Below are 20,397 nucleotides of genomic sequence, written 5' to 3'. Positions count from 1 at the left end.
TGATCCAAGAGTCTCCATATTTATTTATACAAAGATTTTGAGAGTCATCATTGTCGTTGTCTTTACACCTCAGTCTATGTGCCTGGGGCCAAGTCAGCTTGGGCCACACGTGCAGTTCCCCCCAAATGCCACCCATGTTGCACCTGCTGCCTGCAACACCAAATGAACACAGGGTCTTGGAGAGCATGGGGGGGGGGGCGCCTAACCCTGGATGCCCCGAGGTTACATGGACCCATGATCATGGAAGGCATCTAGCCCAATGTCCCAGGGAAGATAGGCGAAAGGAAGACGAGAGGGGGGCCCCAGAGGGCAGGGTGGGGAATTCACTCCCACCCCCTGCTGCTGAGCTGAGCACATCCATTGGGCCCAACTGGGCTGAAGGCCCGAGCACCGCGTTACCCGGGCCGTGCACCCTGTAATGGCCCTTGATGCTGAGTGACATAGAGAGGTCAATTTGTAAAAAGGACGGGTTTGTCCTTGAGCCCAGGTAGTACCTGATACAATTCTGAGACTCAGTCTCGGTGCTCTGGCTGCAGGAGAATTTCTGTAACATGGTCCAGATTCCCTCGAGCAGAGGTGTGCAGTGGTGAGATCAGAAGTGTCTTCCAGTCTGGCCCTGGCCCCGGCCCTTCTCTGCCCTTCCTGCCCGCCAGGCTGCCCCACAGCCCATTACCACACCCCACATCCACTTTCCATCCCTCTTCCTCAGTCCCCACCTCCGAATGCATCACAGTGTCCTGAAGAGTCCGGCCCTCCCCTAACCAAGCCTCCACTTCCTTGACCACAGCGCTTCTCAGAGCCAGCAAGAAAGAGAAGTGTCCCCAGAGGAAACTTCCATCTCAGCCATCTGCCTGGAGCCGCGGTTTGGGGGCTCGGGGCCTGCACGTGAGGTCTGTTGCTTTGTGTGACCCGAGGAGCGGGCAGGCGGCCGGCGATGGCAGCGTGCTCTCCCTGCTCGGGTCTCCAGTGGCATCTCAGCTGCACTTACAGGACTTCACCACCATGTTGGAGAGCTGCTCCACCTTGGGGGTCCTCCCGACGTAGTACAGGATGGTCAGGGGCTCCAGGTCCTGAGGCACACAGCAAGGGGAGGCGGAGGCTTCGGGATTCAAGGTGTTGTACAGCCCCAGCACCTGGGAAGGGAGACGTGGTTGAGCGCTTGGAAAGGCAAGTCCCACCCGGTCACACTGCTGGGACCAAGGGTGGCAGTTTATTGACCGAGGCAGAATGGCGCCACGGGCCCCTACCGGAGGGCTATCAGCTTCAGCACTCGGCACCCCCGGTGGGGGCCGGCGGGTGCTTGTGTCTCCACCTCCTGGTGAGCCCACACACATCAGAGTAGAACTGGGCACCACAGGCTTCCCAGGACCGATCTTGGCCAGGCAGATCAGAGGTGCCAGCCAACCTTGCCCTCGCTGAGCACGTCACTGTGTGCACCAACAGGGACTATCTTCCTCATTGAACTCTGGGGTTCCCAAACAGGTCACCTCCCCTCTCCCACCCCCCTGCCAAGTACCCCAAACCAAACCCAATCTGTCAGCAACAACAGTTTACTGGGCGCCCCGCTGGCAATGACAAACCGGATACCATGATCCAACATCCGGGTTACAGTGTGGGTGTCTGCTTTTGCAGCCCCGTGTTCCCCCAGGGGGTGGTCGCACCCCCCACTTTGAGAAGCACTGCTCTAAGGGAGAAAGGCCCCCACTGAACGCTACCCCAGGTCATGAGTAAGTGCCCCCGTGCCAGAGGGGCCCAGACAGATGCCCTACTCACGAGCCCGGAGGGACTGTGCTTCAGCAATCAGTGCCCCAGTTGGTCCCCTCCTTGAGGGAGAGGGGCTGCTGCCCCAGTGCCCGATGGACGATACGTACATGCTTTGTATTGCCTCAGAATCATTTTCTCAATTTAAGAAGTTAGAGTTACCCGCTAGCCTCAGCCCTCCCTCCACTCCACTCCTTCATTCCCGGGCCCCACCCTGCAGCCCGCGCGCCCAGCCCCGCCCCGTACCGTGCTGTGGGTTGTGTCTGTGCTGCGGAGGTAAGGGCACGGGCCCGAGCAGAAGTTGGCGTAGTAGCCCTTAGGTTCGTGGACCCACTTCCAGCCCAGGTCCTGTCGGAAGTCAATGTACAGAGGACGCACGCAGCAGTTCTCCTCCAGGTTGCTACGACAGGACAACAAAAAACATTGATGGAGAGTAGAAGGGTAAAAGCACCAACAGGGAAGGTCAGAAACGACCCCAGGTTTGTGAGCGAAGCCCTTCCCAGCCCTCGGCAGAGGTGGCTCTCAACACTGGAAGCCCAGGTTCAAGTTCCCCAAACCTAATCCAACGGTGCCATCGCATGGAGTCTGACTCACAGAGACCCTGCAGGGAAAGGGAGAACTGCCGCTGCGGGTTCCTGAGACCCGCTCGCTCGCTTGATGGGAGAAGGTCTGAAAAACAAACCAGCCCAAGGCGCTGCCATTGAGCCAGTGCCGACTGGAACCCCTGACTGGAACCAGTTACAGGCGTAGAGAGGCCAGGCTCTCTCCCCAGGAGCTGCTCGTGATTTTGAACTGCCGGTCACTGGGATTGCAGGCCGACACATAACTGCTTCACAACTGCTGCTGGTTAAGACTGAAGAAGACATCACAAAGACGTCTTCCTGTGTTGGGAGACCAGGGTCCCAAGGGTACATGAGGGGGAGCAGAGAGGCAAAGGTGGCCCTTTGCTTCTGTAAAAGGTTGAATCCAAGCGAAGATGCAGAGTGGTCCACAAGCACGAAGTGCCACGGGCCCACTGGGCTTTGGTGAGGTTGGCTTACCGCTGCCTCCCAGCGGCACCCAACGAGAAACCAACTCTCCACTCCGGAGGCAACTTGTAAACAATGGTAAGTGACTACTCAGGTGAAATGAAAACAAAGCATATCTTCCTGTTAGAATCCTAACCCTTAGGTCAGCCCAGCCCAGGTGTGACTGCCGGCCCCTTCAATTCTGTTGCCTACAGAAATCCATGTGGCCATACTCGTTTGCCACGTGGGTCTCTGGCCCCTGCTTCTATAGCTGAGATCTAAGACATGTTACTTCCAAAGGCAACTGTTGGCCACAAGCTGGCTTCTTGTGGCTTCCAGGTGTGGTTCGGTGGCAAACTCCATGGGTCTTTTATCCAGCAGGCATCTCCCACGGCAGAATCTGGAAGGCCAGGTTTTCCTGGTCTGCCTTCAATGATGGCCAATTCGGCTCGTTTCTTTATAAAAGTGACAGATGGAAGAAAAGGCTGGCTGTTCCTTGACACACACACACACACACACACACACACACAACCCCCCTATCCACTCACCCACCCTTCCACCCTTCCTCTCTTGAACAAGATGCCTGGTGCACCATCAGTCACTTGCAAACCATAAGTCAGAGGCTTTCTAGAAGGCCAACATCCTCAGCACAGTCGATTAGGAAAAGGGTTCTCCATGGCATAAAGAAACAGCCGGGCTAACCCTGGGTGTACCGCCCAGGCTTCCTGTGAACAAGGAACCCCCTTGTGGTTTAAGCCACTGTTCCTCGCAGCCTGGTGCGCCCCTGCCGGATCCAGAGCCACTGGGAACAAAGCCACCCGAGGGGACTGTATCTTCTGTTCCCCAAGCTCAGCAGACCTCGTTCGTCCACGCATCTCCCAGCCCATCCTCCCATCCTGGCCTGCTTCTGCCCTGCCCTTCACTGGGAATGCTCTCTTCCCCCATACGTCTGACGACCCCGAGCCCCACTCATCCCTGGCTCAGCCCAAATCCCACCCCCTCTGAGGCCTTTCCTTGCTTCCATTAATGGTCTCCCTGCTCCAGATTCTGAAAGCACGTGAACCTTACCCTTCTCATGGACGTGCCAGGCCACAAGCATACAGATTATATCACCTCCTCTACAAACCATTCCCTAAATCAGAGAAGCAGCTGCGTCTTCTGTGCCCAGCCGCTACCCAAGCCTTTCCTAGTCTGTTCATTCCTCCTCCCTTGCTCGTGGAGACCACCCTGTTCTTCCTCATCCGGCAGCATCGCGGGACCCTCCGTGCAGAACTGAGTCTGTCTTTCATGGGAATTCCTGCCTTCTTCTCCCCCAACACACAAACAGTCCTACAAGTGCTTTTTAAACACGAAACCCACAGAGGCTTCTTTAGCCAAGCTGCTCCAAACCCAGCTCTTTTAGCAACACCCACCTCCTCCTCTGACAGTTTCCCCGCTGCCTTTCATCCAGGCCCTGGCAGAGCGGGGCTGCAGGCAAACGGCTCAGAAAACAGAGAGAGGTGAGAGAGATTCTGAATCTTCTTTCTAAGCTATTTGCGAAAAGCACCGAGGACACACAGGGCAGCGCAGCCTCACACCAGGGCCCTACCCCGAGATCACAGGTCCCCTGGGCGCCCTGGCTCACCGGAAGCAGTAATTGGTGTCCAGGGCCCGCTTCTTCCTCTGCCCGCCCTGGCCTGGGCTGTCGAGTCGGTGCGGGGGGATCATCATGAGGATGAGATGAGGATTGTGGTGGTCCTTCTGCTTCTTGAGGCGCCCCAGGTCACCACGTCCATGGTCGTCCTCGTTGTCCACACCTGTCCAAGGGAAGCAAGGGGATACTGCTGAGGAAAGCGGGATGCAGAGGTGCCAGTGGGGCCTGCTTATTTCGCTCCTGCCCCCTCCCTGCCCAGCAAAGGATCTCATGTCTAAGTGCAGAAAGGGGACGGCCCTGGGGAAGGAACCCAGGCCCCACGAGCTCGCTTCTCATCAGGATCCCACTTCGTGATGCTCGGGTCCTGGTCCCTTCAAGACCCCTGTGCCTGCATCTTCCAGAGGTGCTTCCTGGGAATCTCCCCTGGGCAGTGAGACACAGGTGCGTCCCGAACACAGGCCCTGGGCTTGTCGGTGTCTGTTGCTGACAGAATCCTGGAGTGTCAGTTTTCTGGCCACGCTAACACTGGCGTGTTATCTACAGCTTCACCTGTGAACGGTTTAATTTAGGCTGCATGAGAGCCAGGCTCACGTCTGCACTGCACGTAGGGGTTTCCAATGCTCACTCCAAACTCACACTGCCACTGGTTGATCCTGGCTTATAGCACCCCGTGGGGCAGGCAGAACTGCCCCTGTGGGTTTCTGAGACGGTACATCTTCAGGGGAGTAGAAAGCCTCCCTTCTCTCCCATAGATCGGCTGGTGGTTTGGAATGGCTAAGTTCAACTCTGGTTGTTTGTTTTTTTCTCTCTATAAACCCTGCATAAGCAAGGTCTCAAAAAAAATTGGTTAAAGACTCAGCATTGTTTCTCTCCATGGAAATCTTTAGTAAAAGGCGAAAGATGTACACGCTCTGAAGAGAAACCAACGTCTAAGCCCAACTCTCCCACACACACCAGCGGGGCTCCTTTAATGCTGCCACTGCGAAATGCAGGAGAGCGTACGAAGCCTATAAAGTGGCAGGCAGCTCTGGCATCGGAAAAGGGGAAGAATGAAGACAGACTTGGAGGTGCGATTTGGGGAAGGCCAAAAGCCAAGCCCACTCCTGTCAGGTTGAAGTTCGAAGACGGAGAAGAGCTGCCTGCCGAGTTCCTCTAGTTGTAGCCTTCACAGCCGCCGCTCTCTTCATCCCCTGGAGTGGCAGGTGGGTTCCGGTGACACACCTTTGGTTAGCAGCCAGTGCCCACCCCTGGCACCGCGAGGCAGCTTTCTGTGCGGGGCAGCCACCAGCTACTGCTCAGCTCCCCAGGGGCGCACAGTTATACAGCTGGACGAGGGAGCCGGCGCTCCCAGGAAGGGCCGCCAGGTTGGCAAGATGAATGAGGAACCTGGATCTCAAATGCTGTCGCCGGAGAAGCCATGACCCTACGAGATCAAGGATTCACTCCAGAGCGTCGCGGCCTCGGCTGGCGGGAGGCAAGAATGCCAGAGGTCTGCTGAGCCGTGAAGGAATCCGGCAATGCTACTGGGCAAACATCGGGCCGCTGACCACAAGGTCAACGGTTCCAACCCACCAGGCGCTCCCAGGGAGAACGTGGAAGCCGGTTGTTCCCGTAAAGATTTTTCGGCCTCCAAAACGCTATATAGGGTTGCTGTGGGTCAGAACCAGCTCCGTGGCCATGGTCTGGGTTAGTTCTCAGTTCCAAGGGTCTGTGTGCAGGATGCCAAACCAACACTGAGCCCTGGGGTGAACGGAACTACCCGCAGCAGGGAGCCAGGTGAGACCTGCCCCTTTGTCCAGACCAGCCTGCATAGCATCCTGGAAAAAGAGGCCCCGCCCTCCCTATTTTGAGACCATAGAGCAGGATGGTTTCAAACCCAGGCTACTCGACTGATTTCAGGCTTCCAACATCTCACTGTCTTCCAGATGCCACCGTCTCTGTATCTGTCAGCTGCACTCACCGGTCACTGTTCTTGGGGCAACGCAGACTCACTCAAGTCCAGGAGAGCTGGTCATCTCTGCGGATGGACCTGGGTCCTTTTTCTTGGTGTCTGCCCAGTCGGGGTGTCCTGTGGTGCCTCATTTCCTCCCTGCCGCCCTACCTGACCCGCCCATGCTGTTACCTTTGAATTTGATTTCCATCACTTCGTGAATGTTTTCCAGGATGTCCCCATTGGGCTGAAAGGTGTGACACGGACAATGGATGCTGATTTCCAGCCCCAAGTTGGACTCTACAAGAGAGGACAGAGAGTCAGTGGGGAAGGGTGCCCACCGCCCATCCACACCCAGGACCTCTCCTTCCGCAGTGACCGTGTTGTCACGAGAGGGCCACCAGAGAGAGTGTTCTGGCCCAACTCACCGTGGGCCTTCCCACACAGGCTGGCCGTCCTCAGTACATTTCTCTTCCCTTAGGAATGATCAGAGCGGGGTGTGAAATGAAGGGCACAAGGAGGGAGGCCGGTCATGGATGTCCTAAGGACAGAAGTCAGAGAAAACTGCCCCGGACGTACTTGGGGAGGGAGAAAGGATACAGGAAAGAAGAGAAAACCAGTGACCCACCTAAGAGTTGACGGAGAGAGGGAACTCAAGACAAGCTGAGGAAGGATGAAGAAAACTGGAGGCGACCAGGCAACAAGGGGTGAGCAGAGAGGTAATGGTCTTGCCTTGATTCAAGGGACCACAGACAGAAGGTGGCCCAGCCTGGGAAATCGGATGAAAAGACAGGAATGTGCTAGAAGCAAGATCACCTGAAGAGGAGCAGCTGACACCCTCTAAGTGGAAGGCTTGTCTAGGGTTGATCAATTGAGCTGGAAGGTGGCCGCATTCCTACCCTGGCTGTGACTGCGGATGTAGAAAACATGGAAGAGTTCATTAAGACGGAAATCCTGGTGGCCCTGGGCCATATTCCCCTAAGGAGCAGTAACTGATTCACCTTATTGGGAAGCCAGGGATGTGAATGGCTCCCGGAAGAAAGTCAACCACCTGGGAGGGCAGGTGTGGAGTTGGACAAGAGGTGACGCAGGGCCACAACCAAGGGTCCAGATGATGTGTGCTCTCAGAGAAGAGGCAGGGAGCCCAGAGATGCCAAGTTAGGGTACCTGACTTTCTGGTGCAAGAAGGGCAGCTTTACTCTTTTCTCCTGGTGTGAGATCAAGTGTTATGGCCGCCAACAGCGGGATGTTGTTGGGAAAAGACGCTGAGTGTTCTAGGGGAGGGGGAAGGGCAAATCAGAAGTGGGTGAGAAGTCCGGCCTGAATCAGGTAGTGTGGGGCAGGGAAGCCAGGGCAGCTCTGGTAAAATACATGCACAGCAGCTCTCTCGAGCCTGGGACAGCCGGCAGGTGTCATGGGGGAATGAATTTTTTTCCCTTTATTTATTGCTCCCTCAGGCCACCCTAGTTCTGAATAAACATCTGGCCTTGGGGTCAACCAGGCCTTTCATGAAATCCAGTGTCCTTAGGGACAACGTCGGCATCCAGGCAGAGTTCGCATCCTCTTCATGGGCAGAATGACTCACGTCCAGAGACTCCAGTTACTATCAGGAGGGCCTGGATGTCCCAGTCCTACTACCTAAAAATCACCTCCCTCTTTCTATAAACTCCAGAGCTCATGCAGCTGTCTCCAGGGCAAGTCACGGCCAACCTTGGACACACCAATGACTCTTGTGATGGGCGATCTTAGCTCCTGAAAGTTGGCTCTGGTGGAAATCAATCTAATAAGGCAGCTGAGTTTCAGCTAGAAGGGAAGACAAGAGGAAGGAGGGCGGTCTGTGGACCTGCTGCCCTCCTGGGTCCAGGGAGCTAGAAGAAGGAATCAGAGGTTGCACTGGACTACCCAAGGGCATCATGTACTTCTTGTAACCTCCAAGGGTTCAAGGTAGGATGGGAGAGACCCCGAGGGGGCAGATTCCGATTCTGTGAGTTATGAAGGCAAGGTGCAGACCCTGACTTAGCAGAGCCATCGTATATAGATGGTACAGATGAGATGGTGGCCTTGCTTGGCCAACAGGTTCCCCGTAAATGGAAGAGTTGGGGGGGGGGATGGTACCAATCACTGACATTTATTCGTTGACCATGACTCTGTATCAAACCCTGCTCTCGGCACTTACATGCATCCACTCATTTGATGGTTGGAATAATCCTGCCCAGTAGGAACTCTTACTCCCCCCGTTTCACCAACGAGACCACTGAGGCCTAGGCAGAGACCACCAGAGCAGGTGGCCACAGAACTACTGAGATGTCAAATGGTTCTGTTTTCCTGGTGTTCACCTCTGCTGAGACCTGGCACCCAAATGGCCCCTGCCCAGCCTGCTAGGGGAGGGCCGACTCTGCACACCATGAGACAGCAGATGGCCCAAGAGTCCCCGGATGTGGACCTCTGATTTTGCAGAGGGCCCCAAGCAGCTCCAGACCAGAACGCAGCTTCGGTGGCCCAGGGCAGAATGGGCTCTGGCACGTGTGCTGAATGAATCCAAGACCTTAGGTGTGACTCCGTTTCTTCAACAGCCCACACCACCAACTAACTGCTCCACCTGCAGGCCATTTCCTGCCTTGTCTGGGGCCTGAACTCCGAAGAACTCCCAAGCTCTGTGGATCGACAGCCGGGCCTGGATTTTCCCGTGGGAGGAGTGGGCAGCAACATGAGTGGAGACTGAAGGTTCCAGTGGAGTTGGAACCTCAGTTGTACTTCCTGTCACCACCCGCCGCAGTGGGAGAGGGACACCCATATTACGAAACGGTCGTTTCGATGTCTCAAGGAGGGTGGCAATCCTTCTCCAGGCCAACTTCTGGTTGCGTTCTGCAGCTGTGAAAATAAGAATGCCTTCCAGTGCGCAGAGCGGGCGTCAGAGACATCCAGGTGCAGCTGATCAAAATCAGACCGGGAAGGAAGCTAGGCGGTCCAGTTCCCCGGCCTCTCCTCTCGGCAGCCACGCCGGGCTCGCGGCCGAGGGCCGTCTGAGTCAGAGTTCCCAGCCGTGGTGTTCGATTGGCAGAGCCTGGTGACTGCTCCTCGGTGTTGGCTGTCATGCTCAGTGGCTCTGGGAGTCCAGCAGGAGAGGGGCTCTGCCTGATCTTCCAGGTAAAGGTCCCTGAGTTCGTGGGTGAGATATTCTAGTTGTAGGCCGACTGGACAAATCTACTTGGATGGCTAAGCCATGGCCAACAAGTGGATTCCAACTCATCTGGACCCTCCGGGATGGAGTAGACCTGTCTCCTAGGGTTCCCGAGGCTGGAAATCTTTACCCAAGCAGCCTCATCTTTCTCCCACAGAGCAGCCAGTGGGCTTGAACCCCTGACCTTTCTGTTAGCAGGTGAGCGCTTTAACCACCAAACCCATCGGACGTGACTAACTAGTAGGCTTTTCAAACATTATGGGTCAAAGACGAGCCCCCACCCCAAGTCTCCCCTATTCCAGTAAGCCATAACACCCAGATAGTCCATCTAAAAACTTGGACATCACCCTGGACTCCCCTGGCTTCCTCACAGCCCTTTCTCGATGGGCTTAGCCTCCCCACTAAATAACTCCTGGTCCCATCGCCATCACACCATCCCTGGCTAGCTCCCTTGCTCTGCCCCCTCACTGGTTGGCCTGCTTCGTTCCTGACTTCCTTGGCAGTCAGAGGAGTCTTTTGAAGATGGACGCCAAATGCCCGGCTCCCCACGCTCAGCCCTGCTTCTCCTCCCAATTGGAGTAGGTGCAGCACCCTTCCCCTGCCCTCGGAGCTGGGGCCCCTAACGAGGGAGCCCCAGCCCGTGGCCGCCACGGGCTGCTCTGTCTGCTGCCAGATCTGGCATTGCGTGGACCCCGGGGTTCCACCCTCCATCGAGCCCGCCTTCTGAGGCTGGCAGCTGTGCTGGCACCTGCTCTTGGTCACCGCCCCATGTGAGCAACATGGGTCACCCACAGCGAGAGCAGGCATCCTGCAACACCACCCGCTGACCACGGCTTCGGATGACTCTGATTCAGGCCACTCTCCCCCACTACCACCCGGCGCCCCAGCCACATCCATTTGTCACTATGTCAAGCGTGCTCCCACCTGCGGCCGGGCTGGCCAGGGATCTCCCTGCTTCCTGGGCTTACAACATCCTCTCTCCTTCTCCCCTCCTAACATGGGCTCCCCTCGGTCAGACTCCCCTGCCCGCTCTCTGGTGTTCGTGGTCATCACTGCTATCGCGTGCTCGCCGGCGCTGCCAGGCTGCTGAGTGGTGTCGGATGTGTCTCTCCCACAAGAACAGAGGCCCTCAGAGACCTGGCCTGCCCCCCCCCCCCCCCAGGCTCCTTCGCTGTCAAACCCCGGCTCTGGAGGAGCCTTTGATGCACGTCAGCCCTAGGAGCTAACTGAGTGTGGAGAACGAGGAGTCCCGGTCTGTGACTATGCTGCCCTGCCCTCCCCCATTTCACGAAGGCCCGAGGGACCCTCCCAAGAGCTCGGCCTACCTCTCCTCACCAGCCACTCCCGCACAGTGTCGGTGACGTCGAAAGACAGCCACTCGGCCGTGCCCCGCGTGGGCAGGTTCTTGCCACTGATGTAGCGCTGTTTGGCAATGTGCTCATCCGGCCCAAGGATCTGCAGGGCGGAGAACGAACGGGGTCAGCGCCGGGGTTGGGGGGAAAGTGGCACCGGATATGCTCCGTGCAGGAGAACAGGTGACAGGCAAAGGGACATGCCAAATTGTGAGCGCCATGTCCTTCATGTTCGGGCAGGTTGTCAGGAGAGACCAGTCCCTGGAGAAGGACGTCACGTTTGGTCAAGCGGAGGGGCAGCATAGAAGAGATCAGCCCCCTGGGAGACAGATGGCCACCATGCGCTCAGGCACAGGAGCAGTTGTGAGGACGGTGCTGGACCGGGCAGGGTTTCATTCTGTTGTGCAGAGGGTCCCTGTGGGCCAGAGCTCACTCAATGGCACCTGACAGCCACAGGGCCTTCAAACACCCTAGCCAGCTCTGTGCACCCTCGTCACGACAGATACTGTTGCTGGGTGCCTGGGAGCCCGATGCGGCCTATAGCAACCCCGTGTCCAGCAGAAGGATACACCACCTGGACCTACACAATCATCGCTGTCATTCTTTAGCCTTAAACCCATCGCAGCAGCCCTGGGTCAATCCACCTGGTGGAGGGCCTTCCCTCACCTCCCCCCACTCCCCTTCTACTTCCTCAGGTACGGTGTCCTCCAGGGACTGGTCTCAACTGACAACACGTGCAGACAGGCAGGCGCAGCAAAGCCAGGACTCAAAGGTAGGTCGGCCAGCCCTGGATGGTACGGAGGCCGGTCCGGTGGCGGGGAGTAGGGGTGTGTGGGGGGGCCCACTTACCTGGAAGAGCTCAAGCCTCTGCTCGTTGCGCTTGGAGCTGGGGTTGGGCACCCGCAGGATCCGGAATTCGGCTCGGAACAGGTTGGTCCGATTCTTCTCCACGGAGGACACATTGAAGCGGAAAATCTTGGAGGTGATGCCTTTGGGGCAGACGGCCAGCTCGTCTAGATGAGCAGAGAGAGCGAGACTCAGCGCGAGCGAGGTCGTGGGGCTGGGGGCTCTGACAGCACCGCCACCGCCAACAAGGCCCCACCTGGGATCTTCCCAGTGACTTGAAGAATCAGGGTGCCCCTATGCCACAACAGGTCGGAACAGTGAACCCCAGGAAGTGGTCCTAAAGTCTCCCCCATCGCCTTGATAGCCATTCTAGCCTGGCTATGATGGTCACGATGCACATTGTCATTGAGGAGAGCCCAACTCATGGGGAGCTCACAGTGTCACAGTAGAACTGGGCTCCACAGGGCTCCCAGCGGCAGATTTCCAGGCCTTTCTTCCGAGTGACCTCTGGGAGGACTTGACCGCCAACCTTTCTGTTAGCAGCATGGGCGGACCATGCCCACCATCCTGAGACTCCTGGCACTTCAGAAGGATTCCGCATCCTCAGCCTCCCCAGCAGTTTAATCACACTGTAACTAGTTGATGCATCCACGCATTTGTTCGTCCAGACGTTTATTCATGTTCTCTAACATGTACTGAGAAAATACTACACACAGGAAAGCAGGCGAGTAGACGTGGCTCCTGGCAGCCAGGGAGTTATGACACGGAGGGTGTTACTACTACAGAGACCCCAAGAGCAGCCCCCAAGGGAAAGGGCCAAGAGCCTTCGGAGAAGCCAGGACTTGCTGCAGGCAGTCATGGGGTGGGGAGAGCTGGAGGGATGTATAGAGAAGGCAGTGCTTGATCTGGGCTCTGCAGGACAAGAGTGGGGAGAGGGAGTTTGTGGACGGAAAGCTGCTCGGGGAAGAAATGCTAGTGGGCAAGTAGGGCTGGGAACAAGAGTCCCCTCCCACCCCCCAGTCCAGACACGGGTCCAGGGGTCTGCCTGTGGGAAGGCTGAAATGTCAGATGGAGGGAGCAGCTGGGTTTGGTCCCATGCACAGCAGGAAGTCTGGAGCACGCAGCACATGACTGAGTCAGCGCTGTCTTGTAGACCGAGCCAGGCCGGCCCACAGTTCATCAGCCCTGTGAGGCGGCTTTTCCTGTGAGGTGCCTTTCCTGGGCAAGTACATACACCATCCCACCAGTCCCTGTCACCTCCCTGGCCCCCTCATCCTCCCGAGAGACAGAGGCATGGGGAGCTTTTTCCTGGTGCTTGGAGCCAGGTAACAAGAAAGAGAGTGCTCCTGTTCACTTGCCATTGCCACCCTGAGGTCCAAGCAGCGTCCACACCCAGAGAAAAGCAATGTACGCCCATGGCCGCAGCAGCCAGCCCCAGCAGCCAGATGTGAAATTCAAGGTCAGAGACCCAGACTGTGAACAAGGTGGGCCTGAGCGGAACACGTGCATCATCACCCCAGGGGGTGGTCAGGGGGGTACCGGACAGGGCGGGAGGGACCTGAGGCCCGGAAAAACAAGCCAACGTGACCCTGATCTTCAGGAAGGGGCAGGTGACGGTTTCTGGCGGCAGCCATCTGCTGGGTTTAACACGGGAGCTTAGAAAATTAGCGGAGCAGATGTTTGGAAGCCAAATGTGTGAATGCCGGCTAACGAGGCCCTGATTAGTCATTGGCTTTGGAAGAACAAATACTGCGAATGATCCTCAGAGCCTTCGCTGATGGCAGCAAGAGGAGGAACCGGTGAAAGTGATGTCATTCATGGGCGTACACACATGGCATCGCCAGTCCCTCGGGCCCTGGAGGCGCCCCTTAGAAGAGAAGCCGAGGATGGGAGCACGATGCTTGAGGAGCAGGGCTGTGAGTGTGGCGAGGAGAGTAGGAGGGCTCACTGCATGGTCCTTCCGCCTCGGTTTCTTCCCACCCGCAGGCCAAACTCAAACCCAGTGAGTCGATGCCGACTCATAGCGACCTTACAGGACAAGGTAGACCTGCCCCCTCGAGTTTCCGAGACAGTAACTACTTATGGGAGTGGATAGCCCTTGGCTGTCTCCCATGGAGCGACTGGTGGTTTCAAACTGTGCACCTTGGGGATCGCAACCTGATACGTAGCCACCAGGGCCACTATAAGGCAGAGCTGTCCCTAAAAAGGCCGTAGTGCTCTTGGTGGGAATGTCTAGGGAGGGTCTAGGAACGCCCTCTTCTGATGAAGACAGGGAAACCCCCAGAGGTCTTGGCCAGGCTCACCCAGAGGGGCCACTTGGAAGCAGAGTCCAGCACACTCACCAGTGACGGGAAGAATGGCCCAGGAGAGAAAAGAAGACGTAGTCAATGCCCTCAATGACAAGGACACGCTCTCTGCACTTGCAGAAGGAGCCCGTGTGTGCACAAAGCAAACACAAGGTCACACCACCTTGGCCGAGTCCCGTGTTAAGCGTTCATTGCCTTTGGACGTGCCGTGGAGGAGAATGGGGGGCCCGTTTCCCCCCGAGGACACTGAGCGGCTGAGATGTGACATGGCTTTTTGAGACGTGAAGGCACTGCCCGTGTCTTGATAACACAGATGGCAGAGCAGCTGGAAAAGCCTGTCCTCAGGTCCCCTTAGCAAAACCCTGCAGGATTACAAACGGGGTCACAAGGTGATGTGTCTGACTGACTCCCTGGAAAGAGGGTGCGGGATCTCCCCGACCTCATCATGCAGCTCTCCCGCTCTCTGACTTCAGAGACGAGGGCACTGAGGGTCACAGCGGAGGCGTGTCCACCTGCACACTTACAGGAGGCCTGGTGGAGCTGCGGGTGGTGCTCCGTGACTGCCAACTGTAAGGTCGGCCCTCCCAACCCACCAGGGATGAAGGTGAGGCTGTCCGCTGCCAGGGAGAGTTTCAGTCACAGAATGCCCACATGGGCTCATGAAGAGGGGCATCCACAGGCTGACTATGAGCTGACAGCTGTTTTTCGGTCCACCTCGGATGGTGCGAACGGCTAATAGGCTGGCCTGCGCAACAAAAGGCTAGCGTTGAAATCCACCCAGAGGTGCTTTGGAAGCCAGGTCTAGCATTCTCCTTCCCCAAACTGAGCCACAGAGCAGCCCGGGCGGCCCCGTTCTCCATGGTACGCCTGGGGTGGCCACGCGTTGGAGTGGGTGCAAGGGCGGCTGGCTTCGATTTGGGTGGTCAGCTTGAGACACTTCGTTTTGTCAGTAACAAAAGCCACACTCACTGCCGTCAACCCCATGCTGACTCATAGCAGCCCCGTAGGATAGGGCAAGAGCTGGCCCCGTGAGTTTCTGACGCTGTCACTCTATATGGCAATAAAAAGCCCCGCCTTCGGAGCAGCTGGCGGTTTCAAACTGCAGACCTTGCAGTGAGCGGCAAATTGCGTAACCACGACGCCACCAGGGGTCCTACTGTAGAGAGATCCTTCTCATTGAATTCATGTGAATCTTCTGGGCCAAGACAGGCAGTGCTAAAACCCAGCAGACCCATGTATGCCAGGGCAACCTGCCACCTGGCTTCCTGAGATCAGAGCCTCTGGCTCTTCTGCTTGGCTAGCATGTGATTCATCGACGTTGTGACCCCAAGTCCTATGGGAGCCTTGTGGTTAAAGTGGACCTTTTTCACCCCGGAGTGCTCAGCTGCACATGTCCTCTGCACACTGAGAGCCTGGCGTGCAGATGTTGCTCTATTGGGGTGGCTGGCTTTAACGGAACCATCTCAGTTTCCTTGTGTGTGAAACAGGGAAACACAGATTGCCTGTGACAAAGTGGAGGCCCTTAGTGGCAAGGAGGTAGAATTCTCACCTGCTGTCTAGAAGACCCGGGGTTCAATTCCACCATCTCTCTTTCGGGGGGTGGGGCTATGATAGGGAACAGGTTTCAGGAAAGTTTGTAGACTAAGAGTACGAAGAAAGGCCTGGCCACCCACTTCCAAGAGGCAGCCCATGAAAGCCTGTGGATAACAATGGTCCGACCTGGAGTCACTCGTGGGAAAGGCACAGGAGCTAGCAGTGTTCTCTCCGCTGTGCATGGGGTGACCAAAAGCCAGAGGCTTGTGGCGCAGCCACTGGTGCCGCAGCCACAGCCATGGCAGAATCAGAGGCTGGGCCCGCTCTCTTCGCTCCGTCTCTGCCTTGGGGCCCTTTCTCCTGCTCTCTTGGTAATGATTATTTCAGGCTCTTTACCTCACCACAGGGACCTCGTCTCCTGGTCCCTGTCACCACTGTCCCTTCCCGCTGAGCGTCCCCTAGGAGGGACAGACGAAAGGTAGACAAATGAAAGCACGGCCTCATCATCCATCCTGCAGACCCTGCCTGCGCCCCAGCCTGGCCCGGCGCCACACCCGCCCACCCTAACACGCGAGGACAGGCTTCGCGCGTCCCAAGCCTCTGATGATGGCGGGCAGCGCCCGAGAGGGAGGCATCTGCTGGGTGTCTGCGCCTGCCCCTGCCCGCTGCCTTCTTTATAATTAGTGGGTCGGCCTCTCACGGCTGGTTTAGCACCTGGCCAGCTGCAGGGCGGGCCAGGCTGTGTCTGCTCAGCCTCCCTGTCACCTCCAACAGCTGCAGGCCTTGGGTCTGCTTCCTGTCCCACCTGCCAGCCTCTGTGTCCTGCACTGGGTGCCGAACCCTGCTTGCTGCCCCGTGGCCTCAGGGCCACCCACACCTGCTGCAGTTGCCAAGGCCTGCTGCCATTGCGGGCAGGGGGTGGGGGATGGCGAGGGCTGGCCAGCACCTGCAGCCCTACCCTGGCTGTTCCCATGGGAGCCCCCATCCCGAGGGGACTACACACAATCCGCATCCACCTGCACCTCCTGCCCTCGCATCCACCTGGCTTGTGCATTCATGAAGCAGGTCCTGGCCGGGGACCATGGTGACCCAGGGTCTCCCCTCTCCTCAGGCCTCTCTTGGGGGGCCTTAGCTTCCCACCTTCCTCTGACACGTAGCCCCACTAGCCTGTCTTCATGGATGCCCACAAACTGGGGATATAGCCTTCCAGCTGCTGGGTGCCTTTTGGCATCCCTGGGCCCCTGAGCCAGCCTTACCCGGAGGGCCCTGAACAGAGAGCGCTCACTCTGCCCTGGTCTCTGCCCCTACAGGTCAGCCACAGGGTACAGGCGTGGAAGCCCCTGGCCAGGAACCACAGGCATGGACCAGCTCTGACAGGGGCTTCTCTCCTCCAGCCCCGCCTGCTTTAACCCACCAACCACCCTCTCCTCTGCCTTTGCTGGCTCCACTGACTCCCCTCCCCCACTCCCCACCCCCACTCCACCCAGTGCTGGCCCCCGCCCAGGTGGGTCCCACACTAGGTAGTCAGGGTGGCGAGGACACCTGCTGGTAGGAAAAGCAAAGGGAGCCTGCTCCAGGGTCCACAAGTGGCCCACATTCCTCCTTCCCGGGATGTCTTGTCAGTTCCTCAACATCTGCCAGAGTTCTCTCTCTCCTATTGGGGTTTCTCAAATCCCCGTTCAGTAAACACACATGACTTCCACACGTGTACAAACACACACAGAGACGTCTCGCCCTGCAGCCTCCCAGCTCCTCAGCACAGACGGGGGCGCCTCCTGGGACGACCCGCTCCCAGACACACGTGCCCTCTGCACCTCCAGCCACACCTCCACCCACACCGCCCCCTCTGCAGACGCAAAACTAGGTCTGCAGTCCTGCCTCCCCCTCCCCCAGCCTGCAAAGAGACCTTTCTGAAGCACAAAGGCTGCGCACACATCGCCCTAAATCGGCTGTCCTAGTGTCCGCGAACAGGGTGGGGTGGACAGAACGACCCAGACAGTGAGAAGTGGCGCCTCCAGACAGTAAGAAGTGGCGCCTGGTTTGGGCTCCGCCAGACACACTGCACCGCGAGGGAAAGATGGGGCAGCCAGACTGCCTCGGGAGCCCTGTGGAGGGGGTGTCCTGATGGGCACCATGGCACGGACACTGTCCGCCTCTCCCCAGCACTGGAAACACCAAACTGGCGCTGTGGCACATGCGCCGTAAAAAGCAGCAAGGAGTCCCGGGTCTCCAGATCCACAGAGCTCTGGGGCTGGCGCGGAAGGCCCTGCGCTCTATAGCACCCACATGCGTGCGGCCCGCAGCGCGGTTGTATGTGCGAGTGTACATAGGGTTCTCTGGGCAGCCGGTGCGATTCCAAATGAGAACCAGTCGGGGAGGTAAGGGCCGTTCTGCCAGCTGCTAGCCTCCCAGGAGCCCCCAGCCCCGACCAGAATGGCTCCGTCCCTTTCCCCTCCCGAGCCCCCAATTTTACAGCCTCACAGCCACTCCCGGGCCGGCAAACCTCGAGCACCCTGGAGCGGGGCCACCAGGCGCCCCCCTTCTGCAGCAGAGCGCTTCACTCCAGCCCAGCCCCTCCAGAGAAGACACCCCCGCGGGAAGTGGAACTTACTGTGCTCCGCCAGCCCCTGGATCATGTCGAATTTATGGATTTCTTTGGCATAGTATTCCGACTCGGTGTTCTCCTGCGCGCAGCCTTCCTCCCTCAGCCCGTGCATCTCTTTCAGCAGTTCCCGGGTGCTATTGTAAAGGGCCAGGACCTGGTAGGGGACATGGGTCATCGCCGATGGCTCAGGGGGGCTGGTGAGCCTGAGCTTGCTCAAGATCTGTCCCCTGATGGCTTCCACCCTCTTCTTCTTGATGTGGCCGAAGTCCAAGGTGGTGCAAGTGGACAGAGAGAGGCTGACCGTGGCGAAGTTCAGCAGGGCGAGGACCACCAGAGCCCTTGACCAGTGCATCTTCATGTGGGAGCCGGAGAGCGAGGCTGGGGGGCGGCGAGGCCTGGAGCAGGGCAGACCCCAGCAGACGTGCAGCCGGAGGAAGGAGAGCCAGGCGGCCTCCCCAGATCCCGGAGACTGGGGCTTGGCAAGAAGGTGCATGAACTCACTGCACTGCGAGAACTTCAGGACTTCCAGGAAGCGCTGGCAGCCCAGAAGACGGAGCAGCGGCGGACTGTGTGCCCCGTGGTGCCGGGATTCTTCTCCATGTATCTAAACAGGTTCTGCTGGGCTCCAACTCCCAGCAGGCCAGGTGGAGGGCAAGCCGAGGGCTGGGAGGGGTGTCCAGGCAGCTGGGAGTGGGGCAGGAGCTGGAGTTTTTCCTTAGGTAAAAATAAATAGAGCGGATATCTGATATTGCCAAAGGCAGCTTGGCGATGGGGAGAAAGTCCGTGTTTTAAAGAAGAGGTTGGTCCACAGCTGGGTTCCCAAATCCAAATCCTCGCTTGACTCTGATGAAAAATAAAAGCGGATGGAAAAGAAAAAGGGGCGGGGGGTGTAAAATGTTTTTAAAAAGAAAAAAAGTCAGATCACCAGTGAGTAGGTGGGAAGAGGCAGGGCTGGGTGGTTGCTGGCCCAGCTAAAGGTGGGGGCAGTGCGGGACACACTTGTCTTGGGACACCCCATTCATGCGGTCCCTTTTGTTTACACTTCCGGGGGGCAGGGGGTGGCTTTCTAACTGACTTGACTCCGGTTGCCTCTGGTCTTCATTGGCTGGGAAGTGAGGGTATGTGTAATTCAAAGGCGGGGAGATCAGTCCCCCAAATCCACTTGATCGCCAGGGTCATCAGGACCCCAGCCGGTCTTCTCCCTCGGCCATGGCTTTTCTTCCCAGCTTCTTTTAAAAAAAGGAATGGAAAACCAAGAGACTCTCAGAAGGCAGTTCACAGCACCCTGCTCTGGGCAGCTGCTCTTGCTTCCCGGGGCTTCTTCTCCTAGCCCCGCTTGCCTGGGTCGCGCTTCTTCCCTCCGATGGACGGACAGAGCGGCGGACTGACGGACGGATGGGGCTGTCGGCTTCCCTCCCTTGCTCGCCCTCCTGCTTCTCCCCCTCTCTCTCTCTCTCACTCTCACACACACACATGCACACACACACTGCTTTCTCTATTTCTCTCCGCTGAAATTTTATACCTCCCTCCCATGACGTCTCGGGCCGGGGGTGGGGAGGGAGGGAGGGGCGGGCCGGCGCACGCAGCCCCGCTCGCGGGGCGCCCGGGTCTAATGTTTTCAACAGGCACCTCCAAGGCCGAGCCCGTTGGACCAGCGCTGCGCGAGCGCTCGCCTCCGAGCTGCTCACTGAACTCGTCCCCCCCCCCCCCCCCCGCCCCTGGACGCACTCCGGCTACACGTCGCCTGTTTTTCTGGAAAGTTACTCGGCCGAGCCCCCTCCCTCCGGCTCCCCCTCCATCCCAGCTGTCCGTCCGTCCGTCCCCTCCATCCCTCCCCTCCCCCGGCCCTCCCGTGCCAGGCCGGACACCGGGCAGGGCGCGGGGCCCGGGCGCCGGGCGCGGGGCGGGCTTCGGCCCCGCGGGCCAGCCTGGCTCCGGTTCTTCACGGACCGGGTTGGAGCCCGGCGCCTGGCGGAGGCTTGGCGCCGCGCCCGCGCGGGGGAACAGGGAGGCGTTTGCCGGAAGACCGCGGGTGCCCTCTGGCGAGGCCGAGCCGCCAGTGAAGGCGGCCCGTGGGCGCTCGCGCGGGAGCCAGCCGGCCGGCCGGCGGGGCGGGGAGGGTGGCCGCGGGCGAGGGGCTGGGGGCCGCGCGAGCCAAACAGGGCCTGGGGGACTCGGCCGGACGCGCGCACAGAGCGGCGCACCTCTCCCTTCCCGGAGCCGCGGCTCTCCGCCGCAGAAAT

General features: G+C 58.4%; 1 protein-coding gene and 1 non-coding gene across 2 annotated transcripts; both read right to left on the bottom strand.

Moving 5' to 3' along the window:
* On the bottom strand, positions 1-19,650 carry TGFB3 (transforming growth factor beta 3). Its single transcript, XM_075531647.1, has 7 exons — positions 18,161-19,650; positions 11,714-11,877; positions 10,838-10,967; positions 6,524-6,631; positions 4,393-4,564; positions 2,008-2,161; positions 1-1,133 (listed from the first exon to the last, which is right to left on the bottom strand). Exons 1-7 carry the CDS (start codon positions 18,645-18,647, stop codon positions 975-977), a joined length of 1,374 nt encoding a protein of 457 aa, XP_075387762.1. The 5' UTR covers positions 18,648-19,650; the 3' UTR covers positions 1-974.
* Positions 5,215-5,332, bottom strand: LOC142426969 (U5 spliceosomal RNA). Its single transcript, XR_012779819.1, has one exon. It is a non-coding gene; the product is annotated as a U5 spliceosomal RNA (small nuclear RNA).
* Positions 19,651-20,397: the final 747 nt, after the last annotated feature.

Source organism: Tenrec ecaudatus, chromosome 14 (genome assembly GCF_050624435.1).
Source record: "Tenrec ecaudatus isolate mTenEca1 chromosome 14, mTenEca1.hap1, whole genome shotgun sequence".
Lineage (NCBI taxonomy): Eukaryota > Metazoa > Chordata > Mammalia > Afrosoricida > Tenrecidae > Tenrec > Tenrec ecaudatus.
The sequence above is the reverse complement of the archived record's forward strand: the minus strand, read 5'-3'. Positions and strand labels throughout refer to the sequence as shown.

Excerpts from the sequence above, each read along its gene's own strand:
- TGFB3 (XM_075531647.1), bottom strand. The coding sequence starts at position 18,647 with ATGCACCTTCTTGCCAAGCCCCAGTCTCCGGGATCTGGGGAGGCCGCC. Across the intron at positions 6,632-10,837 it reads GGAGTGGCTGGTGAGGAGAG|AGTCCAACTTGGGGCTGGAA; the intron begins GTAGGCCGAGCT and ends CCTCTCTTGTAG. Across the intron at positions 1,134-2,007 it reads CAGACACAACCCACAGCACG|GTGCTGGGGCTGTACAACAC; the intron begins GTACGGGGCGGG and ends CTCCCTTCCCAG.